The sequence below is a fragment of the Telmatherina bonti genome (assembly GCF_933228915.1).
Source record: "Telmatherina bonti genome assembly, chromosome: 8".
NCBI lineage: Eukaryota > Metazoa > Chordata > Actinopteri > Atheriniformes > Telmatherinidae > Telmatherina > Telmatherina bonti.
This window is the reverse complement of record NC_136626.1, coordinates 39,385,288-39,413,287: the sequence shown is the minus strand read 5'-3', so window position 1 is coordinate 39,413,287 and position 28,000 is coordinate 39,385,288. Positions and strand designations below refer to the sequence as shown.

Sequence of the window (28,000 nt, the reverse complement as noted above, 5' to 3'; positions counted from 1 at the left end):
ATGAATATTAAAATCACCTAGTACAATGACCTTATCAGTAGTCAGCACTAACTCAGACAAGAGATCAGAGAATTCGGTCAGAAACTCGGAGTAAGGTCCAGGTGGGCGATACACTAATGCTAAAAGGAGCGGTTTCTCTGGATTCCATTTTGGATGAGATAAATTTAATGTCAGGAATTCAAAGGATTTATAGTTAGTTTTGAGCTTAGGATTAATTAATAATTCTGACTGAAAAATAGCTGGAACACCTCCTCCTCTGCCTGTAGTTCTAGGAATGTGAAAGTTTAAATAGTTAGCTGGCGTAGCTTCATTAATACTAACATAATCCTCTTGCTGTAACCAGGTTTCCGTAAGACAGAATAAATCAATGTGGTGATCACCTATCAAGTCATTGACTAATAAAGACTTATTTGGGAGGGATCTGATATTCAGTAGGCCACACTTTATTGTCTTATTTTCAGATTTTATTAGATCTATTGTTTTTAGTTTTTATGAGGTTTTCACGATTAACCCCAGAAGTGTTTTTGTGTTGTTTAATTCTTACTGCTGGGGAGTTGTATAAGGTCGGAATGGGGTTTTGGGTGGGCGGCGGCAGGTGGGAAGCTGCAGAAAAGTGTGTAGGACTACAATTCTGCCTCCTGGTCCCAACCCTGAGTTGTCAATTTAGCGGACTAATAAAAGAGTCCATATTGCTAGATAAGAGAGCGGCTCCATCCAACGTGGGATGGATGCCATCTCTCCTAATAAGACCAGGCTTTCCCCAAAAAGCGCTCCAATTATCTATAAAACCCACGTTGTTATCGGGACACCACCTAGACAACCAGCGGTTGAAGGATGACATGCGGCTAAACATGTCATCGCTGATTAAATTTGGCAAGGGACCAGAGAAAACTACGGAGTCCGACATGCTCTTGGCAAAGTTACACACCGAAGCAACATTAATTTTAGTGACCTCCGATTGGCGTAACCGGGTGTCGTTACCGCCGACGTGAATTACAATCTTGCGGTATTTACGTTTAGCCTTAGCCAGCAGTTTCAAATACGATTCGACGTCGCCCGCTCTGGCCCCAGGAATGCATTTGACTATGGAACTACCTATAATCAGGGTTTCTGCCTCAGCAGGTGTGTCGCCGAGCGGGGAAAATCTGTTAGAAACGTGAACAGGTCGGTGGTGGCCAGTGGGTTTTGGTTTGGGGCTACGCTTCCGCCTGACCGTCGTCCAGCCCGCCTCGGCTCCCGGCTGCGCGGGAACTGCTGAGGGACCGCTAGGTGGGCTAGCTGCCCTGGCTGGTAGCTCCGCACTGGCTAATGGGGGCTTGCTGACTAACTGCTTCCCTAACTGAGTGCGGAGCTGGGCTTCTAACTCACAGAGCCTCGCCTCCAAGGCTGCCAAGCTGCTACACTTAATACACCTACCGTTATCACTAAAGGAGGCGGAGGAGTAGCTAAACATCAGACACACCGAGCAAGAAAAGGCAGGGGACCGGGGTGTGGGAAGAGAGCTAGCAGCCATGCTAAAACCGAGTGCTTGAGCTGTTTAAGTCAGTAAACAGAAAGCCTAAGATCCCAAAAATAAATGCAATATATAGAACAGTGGTTTGGGAAGATTTTGTGCGCTAAAGTGAGTGGTTGGTTAACAATAGATAGAAGTTAGAAAGAAGTTAAATGAGCCAACGAGTCGTAGCAATCCGCAGTGATACACGCTAGGGAAACAGGAAATGACACAATACGTTACCGCAACGTCAACACGTCCGGCACCAGCCTCAGAGCTGTAATAAATAACCGACTAAAGAAATAATTTGTCTTTGTTAGTTACTTGTGAAGTTTCGTGCTTATGCCCTATGTTCGCTTACATCCTATGAATTTCCTGGGGGCTAAGCCCCTCCCATTCTTAAGGCCTAATGACACCCGTTTGGCCCCATTTTGCAGGCTCACCCTACCATATTGAACTGTCGTCTTTTCATTAATTAGGTTTCTTTTGTTTGTTTGCTTTTGTTTGTTGTATTTTGGGTTCTTGGTTTGTTTTGTTTTAGATTAGTGGTGTATTTTAACTTTTTATTTTGTGTGCAGGTGCTGTGGGCCTGAGGAGGCATTCTCTTCCCTGGTGGTGGTTTTCTTCACGAGTGTTCATCTGGGGTGCAGTGCACAGGTGGTTTGGTTTGCAAGTTTTTCTCCTTATGTTTAAATGTTGCTGTGGTCCGTTCTCACCTCCTACATTTTAGCTGGCCTAGCTGAAATGATTTTAAATAAGATAGATTTGATTTAGTTCTCTTTTTATTACTTGGTTAAATAAAATTTGTTCTGTAAAGTTGAACGGTCTCTGCCTAGTGGTGTAACGGATCTGTGTGCCGAACCAGCGTGTTCCAGGTTAGAGGTTTCCCAGGAGTAAAATTAACCCTGGGAGGTGTTGTCAGCTAAAATACATTTCTGCACTGTGCGCTTCCATCACACCACAAAGCCATGGACTCTATTACACTAACCAGATAAAGACCAGACTTTAAATCAGCTATAGACCGGTCGCTAACCAGTTACAGCTGGACAGGCATCCCAGTAGTTGGTAGACCTGGCAGACACACAGCAGGTGTGTATAAAAATGATTCCTTTATTGCTTAAAGAATACATTTTGTAGTACAAGTCAGTGAATGCATTGCAGCTAGGGGTTTTTCCTCGAGGTCTGGCCAGAAGAGAGATAACTCAGCCGACACATCAAAGTTGTTGGTTAATCATCCTAAACATGGCCGACCCGGACCTGGAGTGGGCGGCACCATGAAACAAACCGGGCCGGTCTGGACACTCCATTGCGAGTCAACAACACTGCTGGTTGGGAGAAGGACAAACTAAACATCTGAAGAAGCTACAACTACTGAACGTAACAAGGTTCACCCTCCCACCAATCCAACGGGTCCCAAACTTCCTCCCAGTAAAAATAACCAAGCAGCCAATTAGGAGGAACCATTCCCAGTATGTGACTGGGAACAAGGGAAACAGTTCGTCTGGAGGAGCACCTGAAGGAATCCCTGTCTGTCAGGTCGGTCTGCCTCCACATCAGACCTGATTGGACACAAGCAGCTAAGAGAAGGAACAGGAGATAAATCAGAAACTTCAGCCTTTCAACCCAAATCTTTTCCCGGTCAACGTGGAGAAAATCTCTTCATTTTCTGACAGTTAAACGCGTCATGTCTCTGCCGCCGGCGGCACCGGGAGCGCCATGTGCCCACGCCGTCCCAGGAGGGAGTTCTGGACAAGCGGAACGGTGCTTCGGCATCACATGTCATCCTCCTCGTCTTCATCCTGAGAGGAGCCAGCCTGTTGGGCGGCGCTGGCGGATGCTGCTGCCATCTGCGCCTGCTGGGCGGCCTGCTGCATCTGCAGCCACTCCTGCTGGGCGAGCTCCGCCTGCTGCTGCCGCGCCTGCAGGAACACACGGCAGGAGATCAGTCACACAGGTCACCTGGAGACGTTCAGTTCACCCCTACAGGCCCGCTTTCTGCCACGTTCCCATCGCAAGCCGGTATTTTAATCTCAATGGTTTTATTCTACATTATTGTTTTATTCTGTGTTCATCTTACAAGCTGCTCCACAAACTAAATGTTTCTCTGAGGATACCTTCGCAAATAACTCCTGCTGTTGTCTGAGGAGCTCCTCCTCAGGGATGCCCAGGTTCTCCAGTCTGGAACTGGCCTTCCTCCTCTTCAGAGCCACAGTCTTGCACTCCTGCAGGACGTCTTTCACCTCCGTGATGTAGGATCCGAAACCCAGACTCTCCAGGGCTGCAGGGCCAAACCAGAAGGGTTCCAGTTAAACCAGTTAAACTTTGTGTTTCAACAGCTGGTTTCCAGTTAAACCAGGACTTTGTGCTGGTTTCCAGTTAAACCAGGACTTTGTGCTGGTTTCCAGTTAAACCAGTTAGACTGTGTGGCTGGCGACTCACCGTTGATGACATGCTCGGGAGAAATGGTCTTCTTCTCGGACTTGTTGCAGATCTCGTTGGCCTCTGAGGAGATGAGGTGGATGAACTCGGTGCAGCAGTTCACCACCAGCTCCCTGGCATCGTTGGCCACCCGGACGTTGGGCAGGGTCTCCTTGATCATCTTATTGATGGCGGCTCTGGGGATGGTCAGGTCGTCGTCGTTTCCAGAGGAGGAAGCCATCCTGGCTACAACAGCTTTAAAGAAAGAAAAGAAAGAAAATGGTTCTCCTGCTTCTCGACAGCGTGGTGGAAGAATGGAACAGACGTGGTGATGGTTCCTTACGACCTGACCCAACCTGACCCCTTTACAACCTGACCTCCTAACAACCTAACCCCTCCTTACGACCTGACCCCCTAACCCAGTGGTTCCCAAACTGGGGGACGGGCCCCAGAGTTGTCACGGGGGGGGCGCGTTAAGGCTAAATAAAACTTGGGAGTTTTTACACTGGATGAATTTGTAAAAGAACTCAGGAAATGATGATAAAGCAACAAGAGAGACTTCAAGTAGTAAAAAAAAAAAAAAAGAACAAACTATGATGGAGCATATCTGTCCCTGCTTGACCAGTAATAATAATCAATGGTGGGTAATAATGAGAATGCAGTCTTTTGCGTGTACCAAAATATTATCATCTAATATAATGAAGTATGAAGCCAAACAAGTTACAACACCACTTGGGTACATTTCACCCTGAACACAAAGAAAAGCCTGCAGGTTACTTTAGAAATAAACTATCATATATAGAAAAGTTGTTTTACTAACGCAGCATCGTCTCATAGTAAACTTCACTCACCTAAAGTCGTTTGTAGAGATTCCTGGTTTAAAATGTTTTATACTTACGCAGAAGAATGGATAATAGTATTGACACGATTTTAATTATAGATAGCTACAATACAGCCACTAAAACTAAGGAGGCATTTCTTAGTATGTATCTGTGGTCCATATGACGGGTGGGGGGGCTCGACATTATTGTCGTTGATGAAAAGGGAGCCCTGCAGAAAAAGTTTGGGAACCACTGCCCTAACTCAACCTGACCCCTCCAACGTCCAGGTCAAAACTGCAAGTTAAATGTTTCCTCAGACCCAGCTTCACCTACTGCTAAATGCAGCTAAATGATGCTAACTGCTGCTAACTGCAGCTAACTGCTGCTAACTGCTGCTAACTGCTGTCTGTTTAAATACAGCTAACAGGGCGAGAGGAGAGGTGCTTACAAACGTCCCAGAAAAGGTCAGAAAAACACCAAAAACCTCCCGATAGAAACACCTGGTAGAAGTAGCGGAGCCTAAAGCTAGGCTAACAATGAAACGTCCCGTGCACGTGCATCTATTTCTCAGGTTAACGTCTGGACTAAACAATCTCCACAACACCGCAGACTGCGTGATCTGATGTCCCGCAGGAACCACGCAGCAGATATAGACATAAAACTCACAGAATTTTATCTGGAAATATAGAAGCTGCTTCAGAGTTATCCGGATATGACGTCAACAAGCCGGAAGTCGTGTTTCTTCTTCGTCTTCCTTTTTGTTCAGTAGTCTGTATGCAGTGAAGGCGTGCTGCCGCCACCTGTCGTCACGTGCCCGCTCACCGCCCGGGACACTTTCCAGCTAATATCCGCCATGTGAGGCCGACTCCGGTCCTACAGGGCCGCCGTCCTGCAAATGTCCTGCAGTCCTGCAACACACACACACACACACACACACACACACACACACAGTCAGAGCTTGACATCAAACTCTGCTAATTAGGTGTGGTGTGTGTCAGGTGTGTTGCAGAGGAGGAATCCTAACATTTGTAGGACCAGATGTGCCCAGCCCATTACTATGCTGCCAAAAGCATTCACTCACCCATCCTGTTCCAACATGACGGCACACCAGAACGCAAAGTCTATGAAGACATGCCCCAGCCAGTTTGCTGTGGAAGAACTTGACTGATCTGCATCGTGCAGGTGATTTGTGTTTGTCCAGATTGGCTGAGAACATGTTAGCAGCCGCAACAAGTACCTACAGAAGATACTAGAGACTCCATCTTACTGTCTCTACCAGCAGCTGGAAGTGAAGCATGGAAGTATAATGACTGCAGAACTTTCCTGATGTTTTCTTGGTTAAATAATGTTTTGATCTGAAGCAATGAAGAATTCAGAATGCAGAGCAGAAATGTAAACATGACTGCATACAGACTGTTGCTATGAGATTTGCACTCAGAAGTGTTATTTATTTTGTTTTAGTCATAATTTTTGTTGCAGTTTGTTTACTTTAGAAACAACAATTTGTGCATTAGTTTCAAAATGTGTGTGAGCTAGCTATGTAGCATTTTGCCACGTGGGGAGGGGTAAAACTTTGCCAAGGGCACATACCCGCCCAGGGCCCGCCATGCACGATAACTTCACTCATAGAGACCTGCATACCTTCATCTTTTCAGCATTTCTCCTCTTCTTCTCTTTCTGAACTGGGCACCTGATGGTTTCTTTGGTCTTTTGTCCATTTGACTCGACTTCCCATCATCACCTTTCCACCCGTCAAACCCAGTTAAGATTGATGTCATGAGATGTGAACAAATTCACGTTGATGCAGACAGATTTGTATTTTCTTTTTTAAAAACATTTTTGTGCAGCCCAGTGAATGGAGCATGATGTGTTCATTTTATGAATGAAATTCATCATTTCTTTGGAAACAGCAGTGTGTGTGTTGTGTGTGTTAGTGTGTGTGTAGGATCATAAGAGTTCAGTCTATCCCTGCTCACCACCGCTGCAGCTGCGAGTTGATTTCCCCCCCCCCCGTCTTCACTACTGACACACGTCATGGTGGCCGGGAAATGTTAAAACACAACATAAAGAAACATAAACAGGTAAAAATCTCTTCCCAGCCACCTTGGTCCTTTTAAAAAAAAAAAAAATCAGGGGGAGCAGAGTCAACCACACTAAACATTCATCTAAACATTCATAAACTTTTATTTAAAAAAAACCCAGATAAAAAGATTAAAAGGTTAAAATAATAAAACCCCATCTTCCAACCCAGTCCTCTAAAATGTCCGCTGTGCGGCTGGGGGTGGTCCTCCTCTCTGCAGCGACGGATCCATCCAGGCAGTCCCACCGCCGAGCCGCGCTGGGACCCGTCACCACTGGCCCCTCATCATCGTCACCATCATCATCATCATCATCATCTTCCTCACACACCCTCGTCACACCTGTTGCCTAAATATGCCCTGAAAAGCCTTCAGCTGATCCAGAATTCTGCAGCCAGAGTCCTGACCAGAACCAGCAGGAGAGATCATATTTCTCCAGTTTTAGCCTCTCTTCACTGGCTGCCTGTTAAATCTAGAATAGAATTTAAAATCCTTCTCCTTACATATAAAGCCCTCCACAACCAGGCACCACTATATATCAAAGACCTCATTGTTCCTTATATACCAAGCAGAGTACTTCGTACGCAGACTGCAGGCTTACTTGTGGTTCCTAGAGTCTCAAAGAGCCGAGCAGGAGGCAGAGCCTTTGGTTATCAGCCCCCCCCCCCCCCCCCCCCCCCCCCCCCATAACAGTGTTGCATCTTTAACATGTATGTCTCCTGTCTCAGCAGGTCTCCCTGGCCGGGAGTAGCAGTTCCTGTTGTCTGTTGTCTTTCTGTCCTCTTCCCCCCACACAGCAGAGGCAGATGGCTGCCTGTCCTGAGCCGGGTTCTGCCGGAGGTTTCCTTCCTGTTAAAAGGGAGTTTTTTCCTTCCCACTGTCGCCAGTGTGCTTGCTCAGGATGGGAGATTGAGTTGGACTCAACTCAATCTGTTGGTTTCCTTATATAGGCTGTTATGAATTGGCTTTCATTATGTTTTCTTCTCTGTCTGTAAAGCGTCTTGAGATGGCATTGCCGTGATTTGATGCTATATAAATAAAGTTGAATTGAATTGATCTAATCTCAGATCAGATTACTTTATGTAATCCAGGGTCACAAACACAATATGTCACTAGCAGAGTTTGTGGATACAGCAATGTCTTTGAAAGAATGAGTTTTACATGACATGCATGAGACTTTGGAAGTGCACAAAGGCCTCAGTGAAGGTGTTGCTGACCAATCTGAATTTGCCCATTTGGCTGTTCATGTCATTTATGATGCTATTCCATTCTTGTGGTAAGCACTGCAACAGTGGGCTTATGAAGCGTTTAACACAAGTATGAGACACTTGGTGAGAGGAGACTGTTGTTGCCTCCTGGATGTGCCAGACTGTGTTTGTAAAAACCAAACATCTTATCAGTATTCAGGACCTTTATTTGTTTCTGGATATGAAACAAATAAGAGATGAGAGAAAGGAAAATATAATTCTAGAAAACTAGCCATGGTAACTAGCCATATGTATCCCAAACAACAGCAAAAGACCCAGCTCAGTTGCTTTTGTCTTTTTCCAGGGTGAAACTCTTCCGACTTCTCCAGCGCAGCAGCTTGAGGAAGTTCAAACTCGCGTTGAAGACCTTGTCGTGTTCAAAGACCATTTTGTAAAACGTGTCAATGGGAAGGTCACCATTGGGGTCAGCATATTTGAGTGTTGTCATGGGGGTGTAAAGTGTGTTTGTCTGGTGACGGAAAGGGGGGTTCTCCATGGTGATGATCTTGTGGGTATGCTAGGAGGAAAACACAGGGCAGCCATGAACGTTTCAACAGTCGCAGAATGTTTTGTGGAAAGTGATGTGATGCAGCTTGCTGATGGTTTACCTCTGCTACATCCTCAGCAGTCTGTCCGAGGGTTTCAAAGATCTGTTTGTAGTTCTTCAGGTAGATGTTTGTGAACATGTCGGCAGTCACTTTGTCAGCTTTGCTGAGATCAGTCTTCAGACCCTCATCATATACCTTGCGCTCAAACTCTGTTATCACTGGACCTGGCTCTATCAGGCTGATGCTGAGGACAAAGTAGTAGACACAGTAAGAAGTAATAAACACCAAATATCACTGAGCTTTGTGACATTTGGTGTTTTGGTTTTTTTGCCACCAAGTTGCTAAGCTAAAGCTGCTAATCTGAATTTACTAATCGATGCTGTGTTTGAGCTTGCCTAAAAAACTGGGTGTGCTGCTTTTTGGCTTTACACACAGACTAAAACATGTCCTCTAAGAGCGTAGCTGGTTGTGCAACAGGATTGCACAGATGTTTTGGATGCAAGTCAGGTTTACAGGTATTTTCATGCTAGTGATGATACCAGCAGGGATTTTCTCTCCTTAACTCAGCTTTAAAGGCAAAAGCCTGAGGAAAATGAAACAACCAAACATGCAAAGAGTTCCTGTTTTCTACAGATACAGCAGTTGAGAAAAAGCAGTATCTTACTTCAGATTAAACCTCAGGGCTTGTACCGCTAAACTTTCACAAAATCCTTCCACTGCAAACTTGGAAGCTGCGTAGACGTCGTTGAATAATATTCCTGAATCAGAGAAGGAAAGCATTAAGACCTGGCTTCATAAATGCTCTAATGAAGAGCAGGTCAGCTGTCCTCACCTTGAATCCCCATGACACTGCTGATGACCACAATATGGCCTTTCTTTCTCTTCTTCATGTCAGGAAGGATTTCTTTCAGTAATCGTACAAGCCCGAAGAAGTTGGTGTCCATCACAGTCTTCATCTCCTCTACAGATTGACATTCAATGGGTCCAATCAGACCCATTCCTGCATTACTTACTTAGAAACAGAGAATGTAACCAGGTCATATACTGCACAGCTGTTGCTTTCTGAGACATGTACAAGTACAAGAATAATTCTTTTTGACTGCAGACTTACTGAGAATGTCCACCCTGCGCTCAGGAAGGCTGTCCACGCAGGCTTTGATGGAGCCCTCATCACACACATCCAGCTGCTTGATCTCCAAGGTCCTACCGAGTGTCCGACCTGCCGCCTCAACCAGCGGCTCAGCCTTGCTCAGGTTCCTCATGGTGGCGTAGACTACAAACATACAACCCTCTCAGGTGTTATTGTTTAAATACAGAGAAGCGGGCGAAAGAAAGGTCATCATATCACTCCTAATCTTTAAACAGTTTCCCTCCTGAGCAAAGAATGAAATTGAAATTTTTAGATCACAGAGTAAAACTTTGAATACTGTCCACGAAAGGCTTTATGTGGAAAACTCCCACAGACCTGCTGAGTTGGTCTGCTGTTGGTCCCTTTTCACCTGTTTTGATCTGAATATTTTCCTCTGTAGGAAGACAGCTATGGAACAAGCTGTTTCACTAAGTCCAGGATAACTTTACAACAGGGGCTCCAGGTCACTGGCCCACTCTGAAACCTGACTGGACATTGCAGATGCCACCTCATGTCATGGGCTGGTCGGCGCGGGAGGACAGAAAGATCTTTCCAGACCTGCATGGATCTCCAGTATCACTACACCAGTGTAAAGTAAATATTACTTTCCTAATTATTCCTCCTTTAAACTCATTGCTTGCACACAGCAAGTTTCAGTGCTCAAGGAATATGATCTTTGGCGCCACAATGAGACTCAGCATAGTGAAAAATCCACCAGCTGACACGGAGAACTTAGAAGACAGGAGGTAAATGACTTGTTGGGGGGTCTGAGGAAACAGCAGTCCATTTTCACCCGGAGCCGGGAGACCAGTGATGCCGCAGTGAAAACCAGCTACCTAATCGCTAGCAAAATAGCATTAGCATCTAAGCCGGACTGTGAGGGGGAGTTTGTTAAAACTTGCTTGCTGATGGCTGCAGAAAATGTGTCCTGAGAAGCAACAAGCTTTTGCCAATATTAGCCTGACGAGGAATACTGTAGCAGACAGGATTTTGGACCTATCGACAGATTCGGACATCCAGTTGAAGCGTCACTTGTGGCATTTTCTGTTGCAATTGATGAGAGCACTGATATTACAAATTTCAGCCAACTGGCTATTTTCATTCATGGAGTTGATAAGACTTTGTCACAGAGGAGTTTGTTGAGCTGGTGCCCATGACAGACACAAGAACAGCCAAGAACATTTTCCATGCTGTTGTTGGCGCTGGACTGGTCCCGCATTGACAGCCTGGCTACAGGCAGTGTGCCATCGATGGTCGGAAAAAGGCAGGCGTTGTGACGAAGTTCAGAGAGAAAGTACAAGCAACAAATGGAGGGAGTGACTTTTGGATATTTCACTGGTTTGCATCAGAAGGCACTGTGCTGCAAATCATTAAGAATGGATGACGTCATGGAGGTGGTTGTCTGTTGATTTCATCCGAGCAAGAGGTCTGAACCATCGTCAGTTTGACCAGTTTAACTCATTTTTCCTGTTTAAGAGATGCATGCACAGCAAGTCTTGATCCCGACCTGAGACAGCACAAAGACAAGACTGCTGTGGGAGTTTGTGAAACGATTTCAGGTTTTTAGCAAAGTTGAGACATAATTTGCAGTTTTTTGCTCACCATTCAGTCAGAGCTTCTGATGCGCCCGTTGACGTGCAACTTGAAACAATTGATTTGCAATGTGATATAGAACTGAAGGACATATTTGCCTCTGGGGGCTTGGACACACTTTACCAGTATCTCCTGCCAGGTCTACCTGCCTTTCTGCGTAAGTTTTCTCGGTAATGAACATCACTAAACAAAGCTGGGCTCAAAGCTCACACATACGCACTTAAACAACCTTCTGGCATCAGCTCCTACTCAGGACAAGGTGCCTAATATCAAGCAGGCTAAAAGATGTCTAGTTTCAGGAGCAAATACAAAGCTAGACCAAAGTCTGTGAAATGCTGCGTTAACCATTCTTTGCACTGATGAAGAATACAGTGGTGAAATGAATACTTACTGTAGTAATTACTGTGCAGTTCAGTGTTAGCTAACAGATTCACAACAGAATAGTGGGGTTAAGTGGAATCCTTCCCACTGTCGCCCCATGCAGCTCAGGATGGGGGATTGGACCAAAGTCATGACCCGATGCAATCAGTTGGTTTCTATTGTAGGATATGTAGGAATTGGCTTGAAATGATGTGGATGTTGATTTGTGTATGTAAAGTGCCCTGTGACAACATTGTTGTGAAGTGGCGCCATACAAATAAAGTTGAGTAAAGTTGAATATCATTTGTCCCAGCTATACATGTTATGTATGTGTTTTTTCATTTTAATTGACATTTTATGCAATAACAAGGCAGGTGAATAATTTACTTTTTTAATTGTCTGTTTAAAATAGTGACCACTTAAGATTTTAAGAGTATGGAGTAAATTTATGTGTTCAGAAATACTTCCCAGATGTGAAAAATAGAGTTTTTTTTATAGTGACTCTTACATATACTAGCTTTTGATCTACAGAGGACGCTGTTCCTTTAAAAACGGGGTTTCCGGGGGATAAAAGGAGCTTCGCCATTTTTGTCGTTCTCTTTTCAGTGTTAAACCTCTAATAAACAACACGCTGTTGTGTGATCAAAGTGAGAAATTGCTTCTTTGTCTGTTACAATTTCCACACTGGTGACCCCGACGTGGACCTTTTCCGTAATCTTTCGGAACAATGACGACAAACGCTGTGACTTTGAAGCTGCCAGACTTCTGGGAGTCGTCCGCCTTGGCGTGGTTTGCCCAGACTGAAGCGCAGTTCAACTTACGTGATATAACTGTGGACTCCACCAAGTACTACTATGTCGTTTCAGCGCTCAGCAGTTCTACGGCTACTGTGATCAGTCTTTTACAGAACCCCCCGACGGACAATAAGTATGCTGCAATCAAAGCCCACCTGCTGAAAACTTTTGAACTCTCCGATGCTGAGCAAGCCAGTTGTTTGTTGCAAGGCTTGGGCGACAGTAAATCTTCCGAGCTCATGGACAGAATGTTGGCTCTCTTGGGGGACCACACACCCGACTTCCTCTTCGTACAACTCTTCTTGAGACAGCTGCCTCCCCAGGTACGTACTGCTTTGGCTAACGCCACCATTAGTGACTGCCGCACCCTGGCTGAGGAGGCTGATCATTTTTTTCTGGCAAGCCAGCACCATGGCGCAGCTCCCACTGTACTTGCCACTTACGCAGCAGCTGCTCTGGGCCCGGATTTTTAAAAAAGCAGAGTTTGACAACATGGAGCGCCTGGGGATCATTCGCCGCTCCAACAGCCCTTGGTCTTCACCTCTCCACATGGTCCCCAAGCCTGACAGGGGGTTGCGCCCATGTGGGGATTACCGTCGACTGAATGACGCTACAATGCCAGACCACTATCCAGTGCCCCACATCCAGGACTTTTCAGCACACCTAGCCAGTAAGGTCATCTTTTCCAAGGTGGACTTAGTCCGTGGCTATCATCAGGTCCTGGTGCACCCAGTGGATGTCCCCAAAACTGCTGTGGTTACGCCTTTTGGACTGTACCTGGTGCCTTGTGGTACCTTGTGTACCTGGATGACAGGTCTCCGAAACATTTGGTTGACTAGTCTGCTGAGAGACTCGTGTCTTTCATGGACGCCAAAACGGCGTTGGCCCAGGCCACAATGCTTGCACACCCATCTCCAGGAACGACAGATGGCTCAGACGTGGGTGCTGTGCACGAGCAGTGGCTGGACGGTTCCTGGCAACCCCTTGCTTTCTTCAGCCGGCAGTTGCGCCCTAACGAACCCAAGCACAGTGCATTAAACCGGGAGCTTCTAGCCCTCCAACTGGCTATTCGGCATTTCCGTTCGTTTCTGGAGGGCCAGCAGTTCACGGCTTTTGTAGACCACAAACCACTCACTTTTGCTATGGCTAAGGAGTCTGAGCCTTGGTCTGCCCGACAGCAGCAGCAGCCGTCCTACATCTCCGAGTTCACCACAGACATATGGCATGTAGCTGGCAAGACCAACGTTGTTGCAGACTGCCTCTCCCGTGCTCCCGGTGCCTAGCAGACGATCAAACCTCCCACCCTGAGGTCTAGTCGCTCCAGACCACGGCTACTGGCTTGTAGCTGAAGGATGTTGCCTTTGGTAGGGGCAACTACACGGTGTTGTGTGACTTTTCCACCGGTGTTCCACGCCCCGTCGTTCCGACTGCATGGCGGCTGCATGTGTTTGATGCGGTATACAGTCTTTCTCATCCAAGCAGGAAACCGTCCCAATGGTTGGTCGCCTCCAAATTTGTCTGGCACGGTCTAAAGAAAGATGTGCAGGGCAAGGCGGATGCTTGTGTGGACTGTCAGTGTTTGAAAGTCCACCGCCACACGAAGACTTCCCTGACACCTTTCCCTGCACCGGAGGGGAGGTTCGACCATGTTAATGTAGACCGAGTAGGACCCCTCCCTCCCTCCCTCCCTTTGTTTCACTTATCTCCTTACTATGGTTGATAGGACCACTCGGTGGCCAGAAGTTGCTCCGCTTGCTGCGGCATCAGCAACGGTCATGGCACGTGTATTCTTTGGAGTTTGGGTGGCCCCGTTTGGACCCCCATCTGACCTCTTCTCGAGCCGGGGCTCAGAGTCAACCTCAGAGCTCTGGAACGCAGTGGCAAGCAGCCTAGGGGTGAAGCCACACCGTATCACCTCCTACCACCCGCAATCCAATGGCTTGTTTGAATGTTTTCATCGCTCCATGAGGGCTTCCCTCCGGGCCTGTCTCACAGACAGCAACTGGATGGACAAGCCTACTTTGGTCATGCTGGGCATTCAGAACAGCCCCTAAAGAGGACCTCCAGGCTTCATCGGTGGAGCTAGTGTATGGCCAACCCCTGCACGTGCCAGGAGACTTTTTCCCTGGCACACGCAGGGGTTGGCCTGCTTCCGCATCAGGATCCGGTCTACCACCAGACGGTAGACCAGACCCCCCTGCTACCGCATCAGGATCCGGTCTACCGCCAGACAATAGACCTGACCCCCCTGCTACCGCATCAGGATCCGGTCTACCACCAGACGTTAGACCTGACCTCCCTGCTACCGTATCAGGATCCGGTCTACCACCAGACGTTAGACCTGACCTCCCTGCTACCGTATCAGGATCCGGTCTACCACCAGACGGTAGACCTGACCCCCCTGCAACCGTATCAGGTTCCAGTCTACCACCAGACGTTAGACCTGACCTGACCCTCCTTCAATCGTATCAGGATCCGGTCTACCACCATATGGTAGACCAGACCTCCCTGCTACTGCATCAGGATCCGGTCTACCACCAGACGTTAGACCAAAGCCCCCTGCTACCGCATCAGGATCCGGTCTACCACCAGACGGTAGACCTGACCTCCCTGCTACCATATCAGGATCCGGTCTACCACCAGACCGTAGACCAGACCCCCTGCTACCGCATAAGGATCCAGTCTACCACCAGACCGTAGACCAAACCTCCCTGCTACCGCATCAGGATCCGGTCTACCACCAGATGTTAGACCAGACCCCACCGCTACCGCATCAGGATCCGGTCTACCACCAGACGTTAGACCTGACCTCCCTGCTACCGCATCAGGATCCGGTCTACCACCAGACGTTAGACCTGACCTCCCTGCTACCGCATCAGGATCCGGTCTACCACCAGACGGTAGACCTGACCCCCCTGCTACCGCATCAGGATCCGGTCTACCACCAGACGTTAGACCTGACCTCCCTGCTACCGCATCAGGATCCGGTCTACCACCAGACCGTAGACTAGACCTCCCGTCTACCACATCAGAATCCGGTCTACCACCAGACGGTAGACCAGACCTCCCTGCTACCGCATCAGGATCCAGTCTACCACCAGACGGTAGACCAGACCTCCCTGCTACCGCATCAGGATCCGGTCTACCACCAGACGTTAGACCTGACCTCCCTTGCTATCGCATCAGGATCCGGTCTACCACCAGACGTTAGACCTGACCCCCCTGGTACCGCATCAGGATCCGGTCTACCACCAGACGGTAGACCTGACCCCCCTGCTACCGCATCAGGATCCGGTCTACCACCAGACCGTAGACTAGACCTCCCGTCTACCACATCAGAATCCGGTCTACCACCAGACGTTAGACCTGACCTCCCTGCTACCGCATCAGGATCCGGTCTACCACCAGACGGTAGACCTGACCCCCCTGCTACCGCATCAGGATCCGGTCTACCACCAGACGTTAGACCAGACCTCTCTGCTACCGCATCAGGATCCGGTCTACCACCAGACGGTAGACCAGACCTCCCTGCTACCGCATCAGGATCCGGTCTACCACCAGACGTTAGACCAGACCCCCCTGCTACCGCATCAGGATCCGGTCTACCACCAGACGGTAGACCTGACCCCCCTGCTACCGCATCAGGATCCGGTCTACCACCAGACGTTAGACCTGACCCCCCTTGCTATCGCATCAGGATCCGGTCTACCACCAGACGTTAGACCTGACCCCCCTGGTACCGCATCAGGATCCGGTCTACCACCAGACGGTAGACCTGACCCCCCTGCTACCGCATCAGGATCCGGTCTACCACCAGACCGTAGACTAGACCTCCCGTCTACCACATCAGAATCCGGTCTACCACCAGACGTTAGACCTGACCTCCCTGCTACCGCATCAGGATCCGGTCTACCACCAGACGGTAGACCTGACCCCCCTGCTACCGCATCAGGATCCGGTCTACCACCAGACGTTAGACCAGACCTCTCTGCTACCGCATCAGGATCCGGTCTACCACCAGACGGTAGACCAGACCTCCCTGCTACCGCATCAGGATCCGGTCTACCACCAGACGTTAGACCAGACCTCCCGTCTACCACATCAGAATCCGGTCTACCACCAGACGTTAGACCTGACCTCCCTGCTACCGCATCAGGATCCGGTCTACCACCAGACGGTAGACCTGACCCCCCTGCTACCGCATCAGGATCCGGTCTACCACCAGACGGTAGACCAGACCTCCCTGCTACCGCATCAGGATCCGGTCTACCACCAGACGTTAGACCAGACCCCCCTGCTACCGCATCAGGATCCGGTCTACCACCAGACGTTAGACCAGACCCCCCTGCTACCGCATCAGGATCCGGTCTACCACCAGACCGTAGACTAGACCTCCCGTCTATCACATCAGGATCCGGTCTACCACCAGACGTTAGACCAGACCTCCCTGCTACCGCATCAGGATCCGGTCTACCACCAGACGGTAGACCTGACCCCCATCCCCTTTGAAGTGAGTTTTGTCCTTTGCTGTGAATCAGCAGAAAGTATTTCATGTGTTTGAGTTTCTCTGGATCCTGGAGGATCTACCGTCTCGCTCCTCTTCGTTCTGTTTAAATTCTGCATTTGAGATGAAAACTGTGATCCGGATCGTTGCGAGTCAATGACAGCGGAAAGCAAACGCGACAACTTGAAGAGATTCTGCTCTCCAGAACATCCAGACTGTTCGACAGACCTGGAGGGACGTTTTCATGCAGTGGCTGATCTCTTCACAAGATGAAATCTGCTGTGTGTAGAAACTTCTCACCACAGCAGCTGTCAAACACGACCAGAGGAAAGCTTGAAACATTTACCCATGAACCTCTTCTTCTCGTCTTTAGCGATGCGGGTCGCCAGAGCCAGGCCGATCCCGGAGGAGCAGCCTGTGATGAGGACCACCTTCTGGCTCATGGCTGTTTGTGTTGCGGCTGCAGCAGCGGGGAATGGAAGCGGACAAAAGAAGGGAGGAACAAGGGAACATCTTTAAGCTCCTTAATCCACAGTCTGCAACTCAGCAGAAGCCTGGAGCACATGAGCTGAAGATTACTGATGGTGGCCTCCCACAGCTGCAGATGGAGGATTTAGAGCAGTGATGACAAGCCCATTGCTGCAGGGCCTGAAGATGTGGAAAACATCAGTGACTCTGAAGGCGTACGATCTTAAAGGTTTTTTTTTTATTGAGATCCCAAGTTTCATCCATTCGTTTAAAATCTAAAGCAAAAGACATTTTCATGCTTGTGTTTGACTTTTCCAGCTGGAGGACAGTTCATTCAGTCCTTTTCCTAAAGTTTACTGTTGTCAGCAAATCAACAGCATGAAAACAAACAGCGAAGAGCATTCCAGAAAGTTTCTCCTGCACCAGCAGAGGGCAAATCCAGTCCGCCAGTCCTGCAAGTGTTCAGTCTCCCTGCTGCAACACCTCACACGCCAGACCTACTGAGCAGAGCTGACACCAAACCGCCTGATAACGAACCTTTCAGTTGAGTCAGGTGTGTTGCAGCAGGGAAAGTCTGAACACTTGCAGGATGGAGTTGGCCACCCTCGCTCTACAGCTACAAAGAAATGTGAAAATACAAGCTCACAACGTTGCGACTATGCAGTTAGGTATCATATATGAAACACAGGCTTGGTTCTTCTAGTGCTTTTTCTGCAGGCACTTCAGGAGATCCTTGTCCCACATCTTGGGGTCCCAGGCATGGAACCAGCCGGTGAAGGAGGGCGGCTCCTGCCCCTGCTTGACTGTGGTGATGGGGATACCACGACGACCAGAGGGGTCCGAGAACACGTAGTCTTGTGCTGAACACAACACAAGGAGATATTTATGAACTGAAGTCTTATGTTGCTTCTCCTTCAACAGTTCAGCTGATTTTCTTACCAATCTTCGGTGCTCCAGTTTTTTCTATCATGTTTGCTTCATTTCCGATCCAAACAAAGATCTGTGGAGGGGGGGGGGGGGGGGGGGGGGGTTACACCAGTGGGGTGAATATGGAGAGAAAACACACAATATTATCTGAAATAGTCAGATATTTCTGACTTCTTAGACGTTCAGTTTGTATCAGCTCAGGGGGGCTTTTACTGTGGCGGGACATCAGCTCAGGGGGGCTTTTACTGTGGTGGGACATCAGCTCTGAGGGGCTTTTACTGTGGCGGGACATCAGCTCAGAGGGGCTTTTACTGTGGTGGGACATCAGCTCAGAGGGGCTTTTACTGTGGTGGGACATCAGCTCTGAGGGGCTTTTACTGTGGCGGGACATCAGCTCTGAGGGGCTTTTACTGTGGCGGGACATCAGCTCTGAGGGGCTTTTACTGTGGTGGGACATCAGCTCTGAGGGGCTTTTACTGTGGCGGGACATCAGCTCAGAGGGGCTTTTACTGTGGTGGGACATCAGCTCTGAGGGGCTTTTACTGTGGCGGGACATCAGCTCTGAGGGGCTTTTACTGTGGCGGGACATCAGCTCTGAGGGGCTTTTACTGTGGCGGGACATCAGCTCTGAGGGGCTTTTACTGTGGCGGGACATCAGCTCTGAGGGGCTTTTACTGTGGCGGGACATCAGCTCTGTGGAACTCTCCAGTTCTAATTCCCTTCTCCAGACGCAGCTCTCTTCACATCGTACCCACAATGAGTTTACTTTAATTGCTTTAATTGCTTTTATTGTTTTTACCGGTTTCATTGTTTTATATTTTATTGTTTTATGTTTTAATAATTTAATGTTCGGCACTTTGTTCAGCTGTTGCTGTCGAAAAGTGCTTTATATATGTAAAATACACCAAATATGTCTATCAACAGAATAAATGAAAATGTCAAACAGAAAATCAATCAATAGAATAAAATAAAATAAAATAAAAAAAACATTTTATATATAAAGTTTAAAACATTAAGATTTATATTAATTTAATTTATATTGAATATATAGTTAAACGTCTTCATGTATTTGTATTCCTTTGTGGTAAAACACAGAAAAATGTGTAGTTTTCACTGTTTACTGGTTGTTTTACTGGTCTGATCCACTGGAGACCAGACTGAGTGTGGGAACAGAACTAAATTACTTTCATACTCGTCTATGCTAAGTTCTGCAGTCATTGTGGAGTACACACCTGATCCCACGTGTCCAGAATCATGACATCATCAGTTGCCAGATCAACCTGTGTGAAGTCACCTGGCACCTCTTCAGCCTAAACATGGAAGGACAGGTTTAGAAGTAACACCAGGACTTCCTGTTGGAAATCACAGCAGATAAAAAGTCACCATCAGCCTGCCGGTCTTGTTGGAACAGCCAAACAGCCTCGGCGGTCTCACTGTTTTCTGCAGGGACTTGGAGGTCTGGTAGTCTTTCTTGCCACCCAGTGCAGTCCAGAAAGCAGCTGGCAACACAGAAACCAGTTTTTCACAGAGGAGTGTCTACTGTTCCTCCCAGCAGTGAGCTTTGTCTTCATCACTTACCCGGCTCCTTCATCTCGTCCACCTCAGTGGCATTCCCCCCCAGGAGACTGGCTACATACTTAGCTGCAGCCATCTCCTCTGGACTCGCTCCTCTCCCCTTCCACAGGAACAGGGAATTAGGAGTCTTCAGCACAAACACGTCGTTGGTGTTCAAAGAGGAGGCTGTTGGTACCACCTGATGGGTCGGTGACACAGAATAAGAGAAAATCTCGTCCTCTGTTCATTTGGTCAGTTTAAGGAGAATGACAATCGAGACAGACCTCAACGGCTCGTGTTGCTCTGGTGGAGCTCTGGCGGATATGGAAGAGTCGTGTGGTGCCAGCCTTGGTGTCACCACTCTTGCGGGATGTCCCACCCAGGTAGATGACCAAAGGTCTGTCTTTAAACAGGCTCACAAGATGAGGGGGCTCCTGGCCCTGGGTGACCCGAACCTGGAGAGACACTCGGTCTGAGTTATGATGTCGCAGCGTTAGCCAGACGGCAGGTTTTTATCTGCAGATCCCTGCTTGGAACCTCTGCTAAATATGAAGAAACGGGTCAAAATGTTGGGAAAGATTCATTCATTCATCATCCTAACCAAGTGAATTCCATTCACTTCAGCTCACAACCCTTTCCATCCCAAGCTGTCTGGTGCAGCAGACAGGAAGGAGCCTGGCGGCACCGCTCGTCCAGCGGGGTGGAGAGGACATGGAGGATCCTCATGTTTGTCCAGTAGGGTGCAGCAGCAGCGCTCCCCTTAGCTTAGCAGCTAAAAAGTGACAGCAGTCAGTGTGTAAAGGAAGCTAACCTTGTAATAGCTAGTGGATTTAGAGTTCTATATCAATCTACATGGTTTAGGGTTAGTCTGGTACCTGCGTAGCTACTCCTCCCATGGAGTCGTCCAGGCTGACGGTGAGGAACGCTGAAGCAGCCAGCTCATCCTGAGTACACTTCTGTCCTTGCCTGCAGCGAGTTTAGAGTATTAAATCTCATTCAGATGTTTACATGGTATCTTCATGGCGTCAACATTTTACCTACCAAGTGTAGATGACATGCTTCTGTCTGCCTCCATCATCGTAGGAGTACAGCACCAGGTAGCAGTCCCCTCCATGGAAATGTCCATAGCTGGATGGGTCCACAGGGACTTTATCACCTCCTTCCACACGCCAAATCTGCAAACAGCCGCCATGGTAACTAGGAAACATTCATAATTAAAGCATGATGGCGGGGAGGCAAATGGGCATACCTGGACCTTCCCAGAGCCATCATCCACCATGCCGTGCTGGGCAGCCATGGTGTTGTTGGTGTGGAGTTTAGATGGGTCAAAGGGAGTCTGATCCACCTTGGCGATGCGACCGACTGTATAGGTCTGGCCTGTAGCTTCTCCCTCCAACCATCTGAAGAAGAACTGCTTAAACAGGGTAGTCTCTGCCCCCGCAGGCATCACCTGGACCTGTCCATGGTAGAAACAGAGACGGTCTTTTCACTACAGGGAGGAGCTGGTATTCTGGAGCTCTGCAGTCGGCTTCCATGGGACATCACCTGTGTTTTCTGGGAGTAGTTGTGGTCTCTGATGAACTTGTGTGCAGCGTTCAGAGCTGCTTTACGCTCCTCTGTGTTTGCATTCCTTCCTGTGGGTCAGAAGTCAGAATGATGAGTCATTTCTTCTTAGACCAGAGATGGACCCAACAAGCTCAGCATAAGGATGCAAGTAAATCTGCTACCTTTCCACACAAATAAGTTATTATCAACTCCGTTGTCCAAGATGTAGCATTCAGTCTGGGAAAGCATGTCCTGCTTGAAAGGGTTTCTGTCCGCCACCAAAGATGTCTTCATGGAGCCGGAAGCATCAGATATCTACCAATAAGAGGGAGATTTCTCAAGAGGTAGTCCACATTTCTTCCAGTCATTCATTCAAAAGGACGAGGGTCTGAAGCTCTGCCTTCTCCTTCTTTAACACGGCACACTTTAAATTCTGCCAAAGAAACTGAGGAAAAAAATCAGATAATGGTTGAAAAGTACTTCAATCCCAGACTGGTTTGCTTTAACTCTTCAGAGAGCTTCCGGAAACATCTCCATGTGTCAGAACACTGGTCTGCTTCCACGGCTCTTCTGTAGAATTTGTTTTCTAACTCTGATGACTAAAATCAGCTTACAGTGACTGATGGATCCACTGAGGCCTTGTTACCAGCAGTTCCTGAAGGAACCACTGAGGAACGGCATGCTGGGAAATGAGAACCTGGTTTTGACTTGCTGGATCTCTGGTTTCCAACCTGTCTGGAACAGCTGCCTATCTCTACCTGCAGGTGATGAATGCTGCTGTCACCAAAGCAAAAGCATGAGGAGTAAAGTAAAGAAATGTAACAAAGAGAAGTTCAGATGTCGGGGTCAGACGGAGCCTGCAGGACCTTCAGCTGTGTGTTTTTACCAGATACAGAGACGCCTGCGTCTTCTTTGTCTGCTCAGCAGACAGATCACAGCTTGCAGGTGGAAGCTGAGGCATGGCTCCAAGTTCCTATAAATAAACACAGTATATATGCTTTTATTCTCAATATCCTTCCTGGAATTCAAATAAGTCAGATAAAGCCCGGTCAGATGCTTTGTTTATGAGAAGCTCACTCTGATGATGGCCTCTGGCTCAGATCCCTCTTCTATCATGTGCACTGCAGCACGCCCGTTCCTCTCGTTGTCGCGGATATCGTTGGCCATCTGAGTGGTTTTGAGGCGCTCGTAGCGGTTGCTGTCACTCCCAGACCAGTGGTAGATGTCCTGGCGTATCAGACAGAAGACAAGAGGAGGATGGATGTGTCCTGCTGCAGTTAAATAGCCTCGCTCTGTCTCACCTTTCCCAGATCAATGATGAAGCAGTCTCCTCTGTTGAAGCTCCTCCAGGACATGTCCACCTCCATGGCTTTGACTGTCCGGCGACCTTTGACATGCAGCAGACGCTTCACGTTCATGTCGTTGGTCAGTACATGCTGGAAGCCTGAAGCTACTCCTCCGTTCTGGAACACAGCAGAGATTCAGGCTGTCGAAGCCAGTTGGAATCTAAACTAGTCCATCGCTCCTTCTCTTCTTGTTTAGCTCACAACAAACTTCACTTCTGATCAAAGATAACAAATATGGGATCTTTTAAGTTCTTTTTTTTTTTAAACTCTTTAAATACCATTTTTGACACACACACAAAAACCCTGATAAAGATCATGAAAAATTTCAACTGCAGAACAAACAGACTGATTTTTAAACAAATGCCCCGGTAAAGAAAATGTATTATATGGAAAACAACTTGTTTTCTTTTTCTTCCCTTAAAAATGGTGACATTGTGTCATCAAACTTTCATTTGAAGGGTTAAAATAATTCAAATTTTTTCACACTTGATTGTTTATTTAGAACTGGAGTTGACTCAAAGAAGTAAACAAAAATATATTAATATGTATGGTTTTCTCACAGTTTTTTTCTGGAGAGAGTTTCTTTTTATAACCTGTACGGGTGGTAAATCTGTTCTCATCTCATGTGTGTAGAAAGCAGACAGTGGCCAAACCTGGCCAACCAGGTCAAAAGGTTCATAATTAAATGTAATCAGAGTATTAAATGAATAAATTCTGTTAAACATGAATTAAATCTTCATCTCACGCTTACTCCTACTAAAGGAAAGAAAAGCTGATGCCTGTGGTGCTCAGTTGAAAATCTTCTTACTTTGTGGCTTTTCTTGGAACCACTTGTCCCATGAAGCCAACGCCCAGTCTGACACATGACAGATGGAAAACCACAACCTTCCATGAGCACTCGGTATGCTTTTATAAAACTGTTATGTTGGAGCAAAACAGGCTCTACTGCAGCAATATAGAGCAGAAAAATCTGGAGGATGCTGAGGTCTCTAGTTGCATCTGTGTGCCTACGGAATCTGGTAAAACCATAGAAGTATTGAGAAAGGTTTTATGTCTATGGAAGCAAACATCCAGGACATATGCAGCCCAAATTCACCATGGAAACATGGAAACCTCTCCATGGAAACATGGAAACCTCTCCATGGAAACATGGAAACCTCTCCATGGAAACCTCGCCATGGAAACATAGAAACCTCTCCATGGAAACCTCGCCATGGAAACATAGAAACCTCTCCATGGAAACATGGAAACCTCGCCATGGAAACATAGAAACCTCTCCATGGAAACCTTGCCATGGAAACATAGAAACCTCTCCATGGAAACATAGAAACCTCGCCATGGAAACATGGAAACCTCTCCATGGAAACCTCGCCATGGAAACAGAAACCTCGCCATGGAAACATAGAAACCTCTCCATGGAAACCTCGCCATGGAAACATAGAAACCTCTCCATGGAAACCTCGCCATGGAAACATGGAAACCTCGCCATGGAAACATAGAAACCTCTCCATGGAAACCTTGCCATGGAAACATAGAAACCTCTCCATGGAAACATAGAAACCTCGCCATGGAAACATGGAAACCTCTCCATGGAAACCTCGCCATGGAAACAGAAACCTCGCCATGGAAACATAGAAACCTCTCCATGGAAACCTCGCCATGGAAACATAGAAACCTCTCCATGGAAACCTCGCCATGGAAACATGGAAACCTCTCCATGGAAACCTCGCCATGGAAACATGGAAACCTCGCCATGGAAACATAGAAACCTCTCCATGGAAACCTCGCCATGGAAACATAGAAACCTCTCCATGGAAACCTCGCCATGGAAACATAGAAACCTCTCCATGGAAAAGCTAAGGTTGAAGCCAACCACACCACCGAGAAGCACAGCTTCCAATTCCCAAGTAAACACATTACTCAGACGACTCTTATGGAAATGAGTTCTTTAAAATGTTTTCTCTGGACCCTCTTGGATTCATTTCCACTGATAAACCTTCAAATGTATGCTTAACCTGATTTCTTAGCAGAAATATTTCACCTTGTATTTGATGCCAGACTTGAAGTAACCCAGAAAGGTGATGGACTCTTGGTTTTGAAATTCATTGAACTGTATTGCAGCTCCTTTCAGGTGGTCATCCAGCTGAGTTAGGAAGATGGCAGCCGCTCCGCTCTCGTCCTGAGAAGCTTCATCACCTGCATAACAGAAAGCACAGGTCTGTCTCCAGGAACAGACAGAAGATGGACAGAATACTTAAATATAAACCTGCCATACCGATCCATGAATGCACGTTGTAAGATGGAGCCGGAGTGGTGTGGAGCAGGATGTAAGCATCTCCGGTGTAAAAGTCTCCATAGAGCTGAGGAGGGACAGGTTTCAGGTCCATCTTTTCCACCCGCCATATCTGCAGACCAGGCTTCTTCCCCGCAGTCTGGAACTCTTTGTGTACCATGGTGCTCAGAGTCTGGCAGGATAAAACCAGCCATTAACACATCCAGAAGAACAGTCCTCAGAGTTTTCATGCAACCAGCTGATGGATCAGTTTATGGCTGGCAGGAGTCTAAATTTATTGTTTCTTTCTTCCTTAGATACTCAGAACTACAGCCATGTTTCTGCCGTGTTTATGTCACCCTGCATCACAGAGCCTGTCAAAGGAAAAAGTAAACTGCAGAGTCAACATGAGGCAAAAGCAAACGAGGCTGGTGCTCGGAGCCCCCTGGTGGACTCAACATGTCAAGACATCTGGATTTTTTAAAGGAAAAAGATCAATAAAACCACTGATAAAACCAGCTTTATCCCAGCTGAGACAGTCCCGTTAGGGGTGCTGCTCCAGTGCACCGACCATTAGGGTCTCACTACCGCAGGAAGTTGATGTTGATGGTGGCAATGAACCTATTTCAGCTCTTCAGAGTAAAAACACAAACTGTATCATTTCACCAGGTGAAAATCAGGCAAATTCCATGATTGTGTTTATTCTTTTAATCCAGCTTGTTAATGTGAAAATAGTTGTTCCTTGGGTCAGGCTCCAAGGTGTTTACGCCACACTCATTCATCATTCTAAATATTAAGAATTAATACTAGATCATGTTGTGTTTTGTTGTTTAGTATTCTATTTGCCACGCCAGTCAGTGATATGACACACCGACGCATCAGTGGTGCTGTGGGAGTCAGGGGGGCTGCTAGGGGCCCCATGAAACCTGGGTCCGGTCCTGCTTTAAAGTACTCAGTTTTCCCAGAAGCTTCATTTTCAGTGTATTCTGCAACACATTGATTAACCTGTAATACTGGCTCCCGTGAATTAAGACAATTAGGTTTATTATTTATTATTATTATTTATTTATTTATTATTATTATATTATTTATTTATTTATTTATTTATTATTATTTATTATTATTATTTATTATTATTTATTATTTATTATTTAGCAGGGTGTGTTTATTCTACAAACCGAGCTGCAGAGCGACTGGAATATTTTAGGAATGAAGAGTTCCTCCCTGCAGACAAAGACTTTCTATCTAACCGTTAAACAGCTGTGACTTAATAACACATCAGTGGCAGAAGGCAGAAATCTGAGGCTTTGTTTCCCTGTTTTGCCTGTTTAAATGTGACATGTCAGCACACAGTAGCCTGGATTCTGTTTGACTGGAACAGTTCAAACATCTTTTCTGAAGGAAGGGCTAAGGCAGGAAAGAAGAAATGTTTGCTCACCTGTGCCGACCGAGGTAAGATGGTGGACGTGGAGGAGCTGTGCTGCTGGTCTTCAGGTTTCTATCCAGGTTGCCAGCAGTCAGGCTGTTTATAAGCAGTACAGACGTCCACCCACACATGGAGAGGTGTGTTCAGCCTGATCCAGCCCAGCCTGAGAAAAGCCACACAACTCCTTTCATTTACAAAGATTTCCAACAACATATTCTGTACAGAATATTCTGTCATGATTACTTCATTTGAATTCTCATCTTGGAGGGAAATAACTTTTTATTCACAACAAACTCATATATGAACTTTTCATCCATTTTAACTCCATGAATTAATGTTTAATCAGCTCATTTAAACAAAAACTGATCTCTGGATGCTAAAAAGAGATGATAATTTAAGATTTTACACATAATAGAGGCTTGTTTTCTATTTATTCAACCAGAGTATCTCACTTAATTACACCCCACTGGAACAAAAATGGGCCATCACATATATTTATGCATTTCCACCAAAATCCAGCCCTCAGTTTTTAAGTTTCTTTGTTTTACACAAGTTTTCTTCCTGTTTGCTTCTAAACTCCACTTATTTGGCAGTTTTAGCTCAAAATAGGTATAGTTTTTATTTAATAAAGATTCCATTAGATTCATATATTGATTTATGTCAAAGGTAATCTATCAAGTATTGAAAAGTAGCTCAACTTTCCACAATGCATTATTCCCTGAAGTCTTGCTCCATTAATACATCAGTGGCAAAGGTCATTTAATAAAATGACAGTCATAAGGACCATTTTTATACAAAAAGTCTTTTGTTCAGGAACCTTTTGGATCTTAGATCAGAATAGATTAAAAAAAAGGACATTGAACAACGAAACAGGAGCTGATTGTTAGAATACCCAGAACTGCAGCGCTTTCATACATTCAGTTTCTACGAGCAGCCTTCTGACAGCTAATGTTGGTTTGTCTTTATACACAAATGTTTGCTCATGTTTTTTATCTTCCTTTTTAAAATCAATAAATTAATAACACTCAGTAAGAACAGGAAAAAGTCTTGCTGCAGAGAACCTGACTCAGAATATACACTAAAAAAGTGCTTCATTAAATTGGAGCCATGCTTGGGAGAAAGTATTAAAGGGAAAGACATTAATGACTTAGAGTTTCACTTCTGTGAAACAAAAAGAAAGGTCATTGTTTAAGTAGTAGGATGGGTAATAATGAGAACAGCTGGACACATCATGGAAGTCAATGTATGCACTATGATAACCCCCCCTCTGCTCTGCTTCCACAGTTGATTTGGCAATCACCCTGTTGTTGTTCTGCTTTCAGACTGAGATTTACGGCTGGGATTGTCTGGCACTGGCCTGTCAACAGCCCCGGCTTGTGGCCACGCTGAAGCCCATGTGGCAGCTTGACAGAAAAAGAAAGCAAAGATCTCTCCTCTGAGCTCTGGCAGTCGCCTCAGGACAGGACTGGCTCTATCAT

The 28,000-nt window shown here is 46.7% G+C and overlaps 3 protein-coding genes across 4 annotated transcripts; all 3 read right to left on the bottom strand.

Annotated features, from left to right (window-relative positions):
• Positions 1 to 2,634: 2,634 nt before the first annotated feature.
• dr1 (down-regulator of transcription 1) lies at positions 2,635 to 5,469 on the bottom strand. Of its 2 annotated transcripts, none has more exons than XM_079245561.1 (4): positions 5,398 to 5,469; positions 3,932 to 4,165; positions 3,607 to 3,770; positions 2,635 to 3,411 (listed from the first exon to the last, which is right to left on the bottom strand). In XM_079245561.1, exons 2-4 carry the CDS (start codon positions 4,149 to 4,151, stop codon positions 3,265 to 3,267), a joined length of 531 nt encoding a protein of 176 aa, XP_079101687.1. In that variant the 5' UTR covers positions 4,152 to 4,165; positions 5,398 to 5,469; the 3' UTR covers positions 2,635 to 3,264. The 2 variants fall into 2 exon arrangements, with proteins under 2 accessions (XP_079101687.1, XP_079101688.1); XM_079245562.1 differs by lacking the exon at positions 5,398 to 5,469 and adding an exon at positions 5,180 to 5,200.
• A 2,867-nt stretch (positions 5,470 to 8,336) lies between these two features.
• Positions 8,337 to 17,427, bottom strand: LOC306759655 (retinol dehydrogenase 8; the record flags this gene model as incomplete). The annotated part of the gene is made up of 6 exons (XM_079245355.1): positions 8,337 to 8,573; positions 8,665 to 8,848; positions 9,269 to 9,362; positions 9,437 to 9,616; positions 9,716 to 9,877; positions 17,331 to 17,427. The coding sequence occupies 6 exons, from the start codon at positions 17,425 to 17,427 to the stop codon at positions 8,337 to 8,339; spliced, it is 954 nt and encodes a 317-aa protein (XP_079101481.1).
• Positions 17,428 to 18,123: 696 nt separating this feature from the next.
• On the bottom strand, positions 18,124 to 26,579 carry scinla (scinderin like a). Its single transcript, XM_079244464.1, has 17 exons — positions 26,535 to 26,579; positions 25,100 to 25,289; positions 24,866 to 25,020; positions 22,780 to 22,941; positions 22,556 to 22,705; positions 22,365 to 22,451; positions 21,661 to 21,793; positions 21,479 to 21,567; positions 21,183 to 21,389; positions 20,975 to 21,108; positions 20,809 to 20,899; positions 20,218 to 20,388; positions 19,958 to 20,132; positions 19,763 to 19,878; positions 19,612 to 19,689; positions 18,392 to 18,452; positions 18,124 to 18,312 (listed from the first exon to the last, which is right to left on the bottom strand). Exons 2-17 carry the CDS (start codon positions 25,275 to 25,277, stop codon positions 18,152 to 18,154), a joined length of 2,148 nt encoding a protein of 715 aa, XP_079100590.1. The 5' UTR covers positions 25,278 to 25,289; positions 26,535 to 26,579; the 3' UTR covers positions 18,124 to 18,151.
• Positions 26,580 to 28,000: the final 1,421 nt, after the last annotated feature.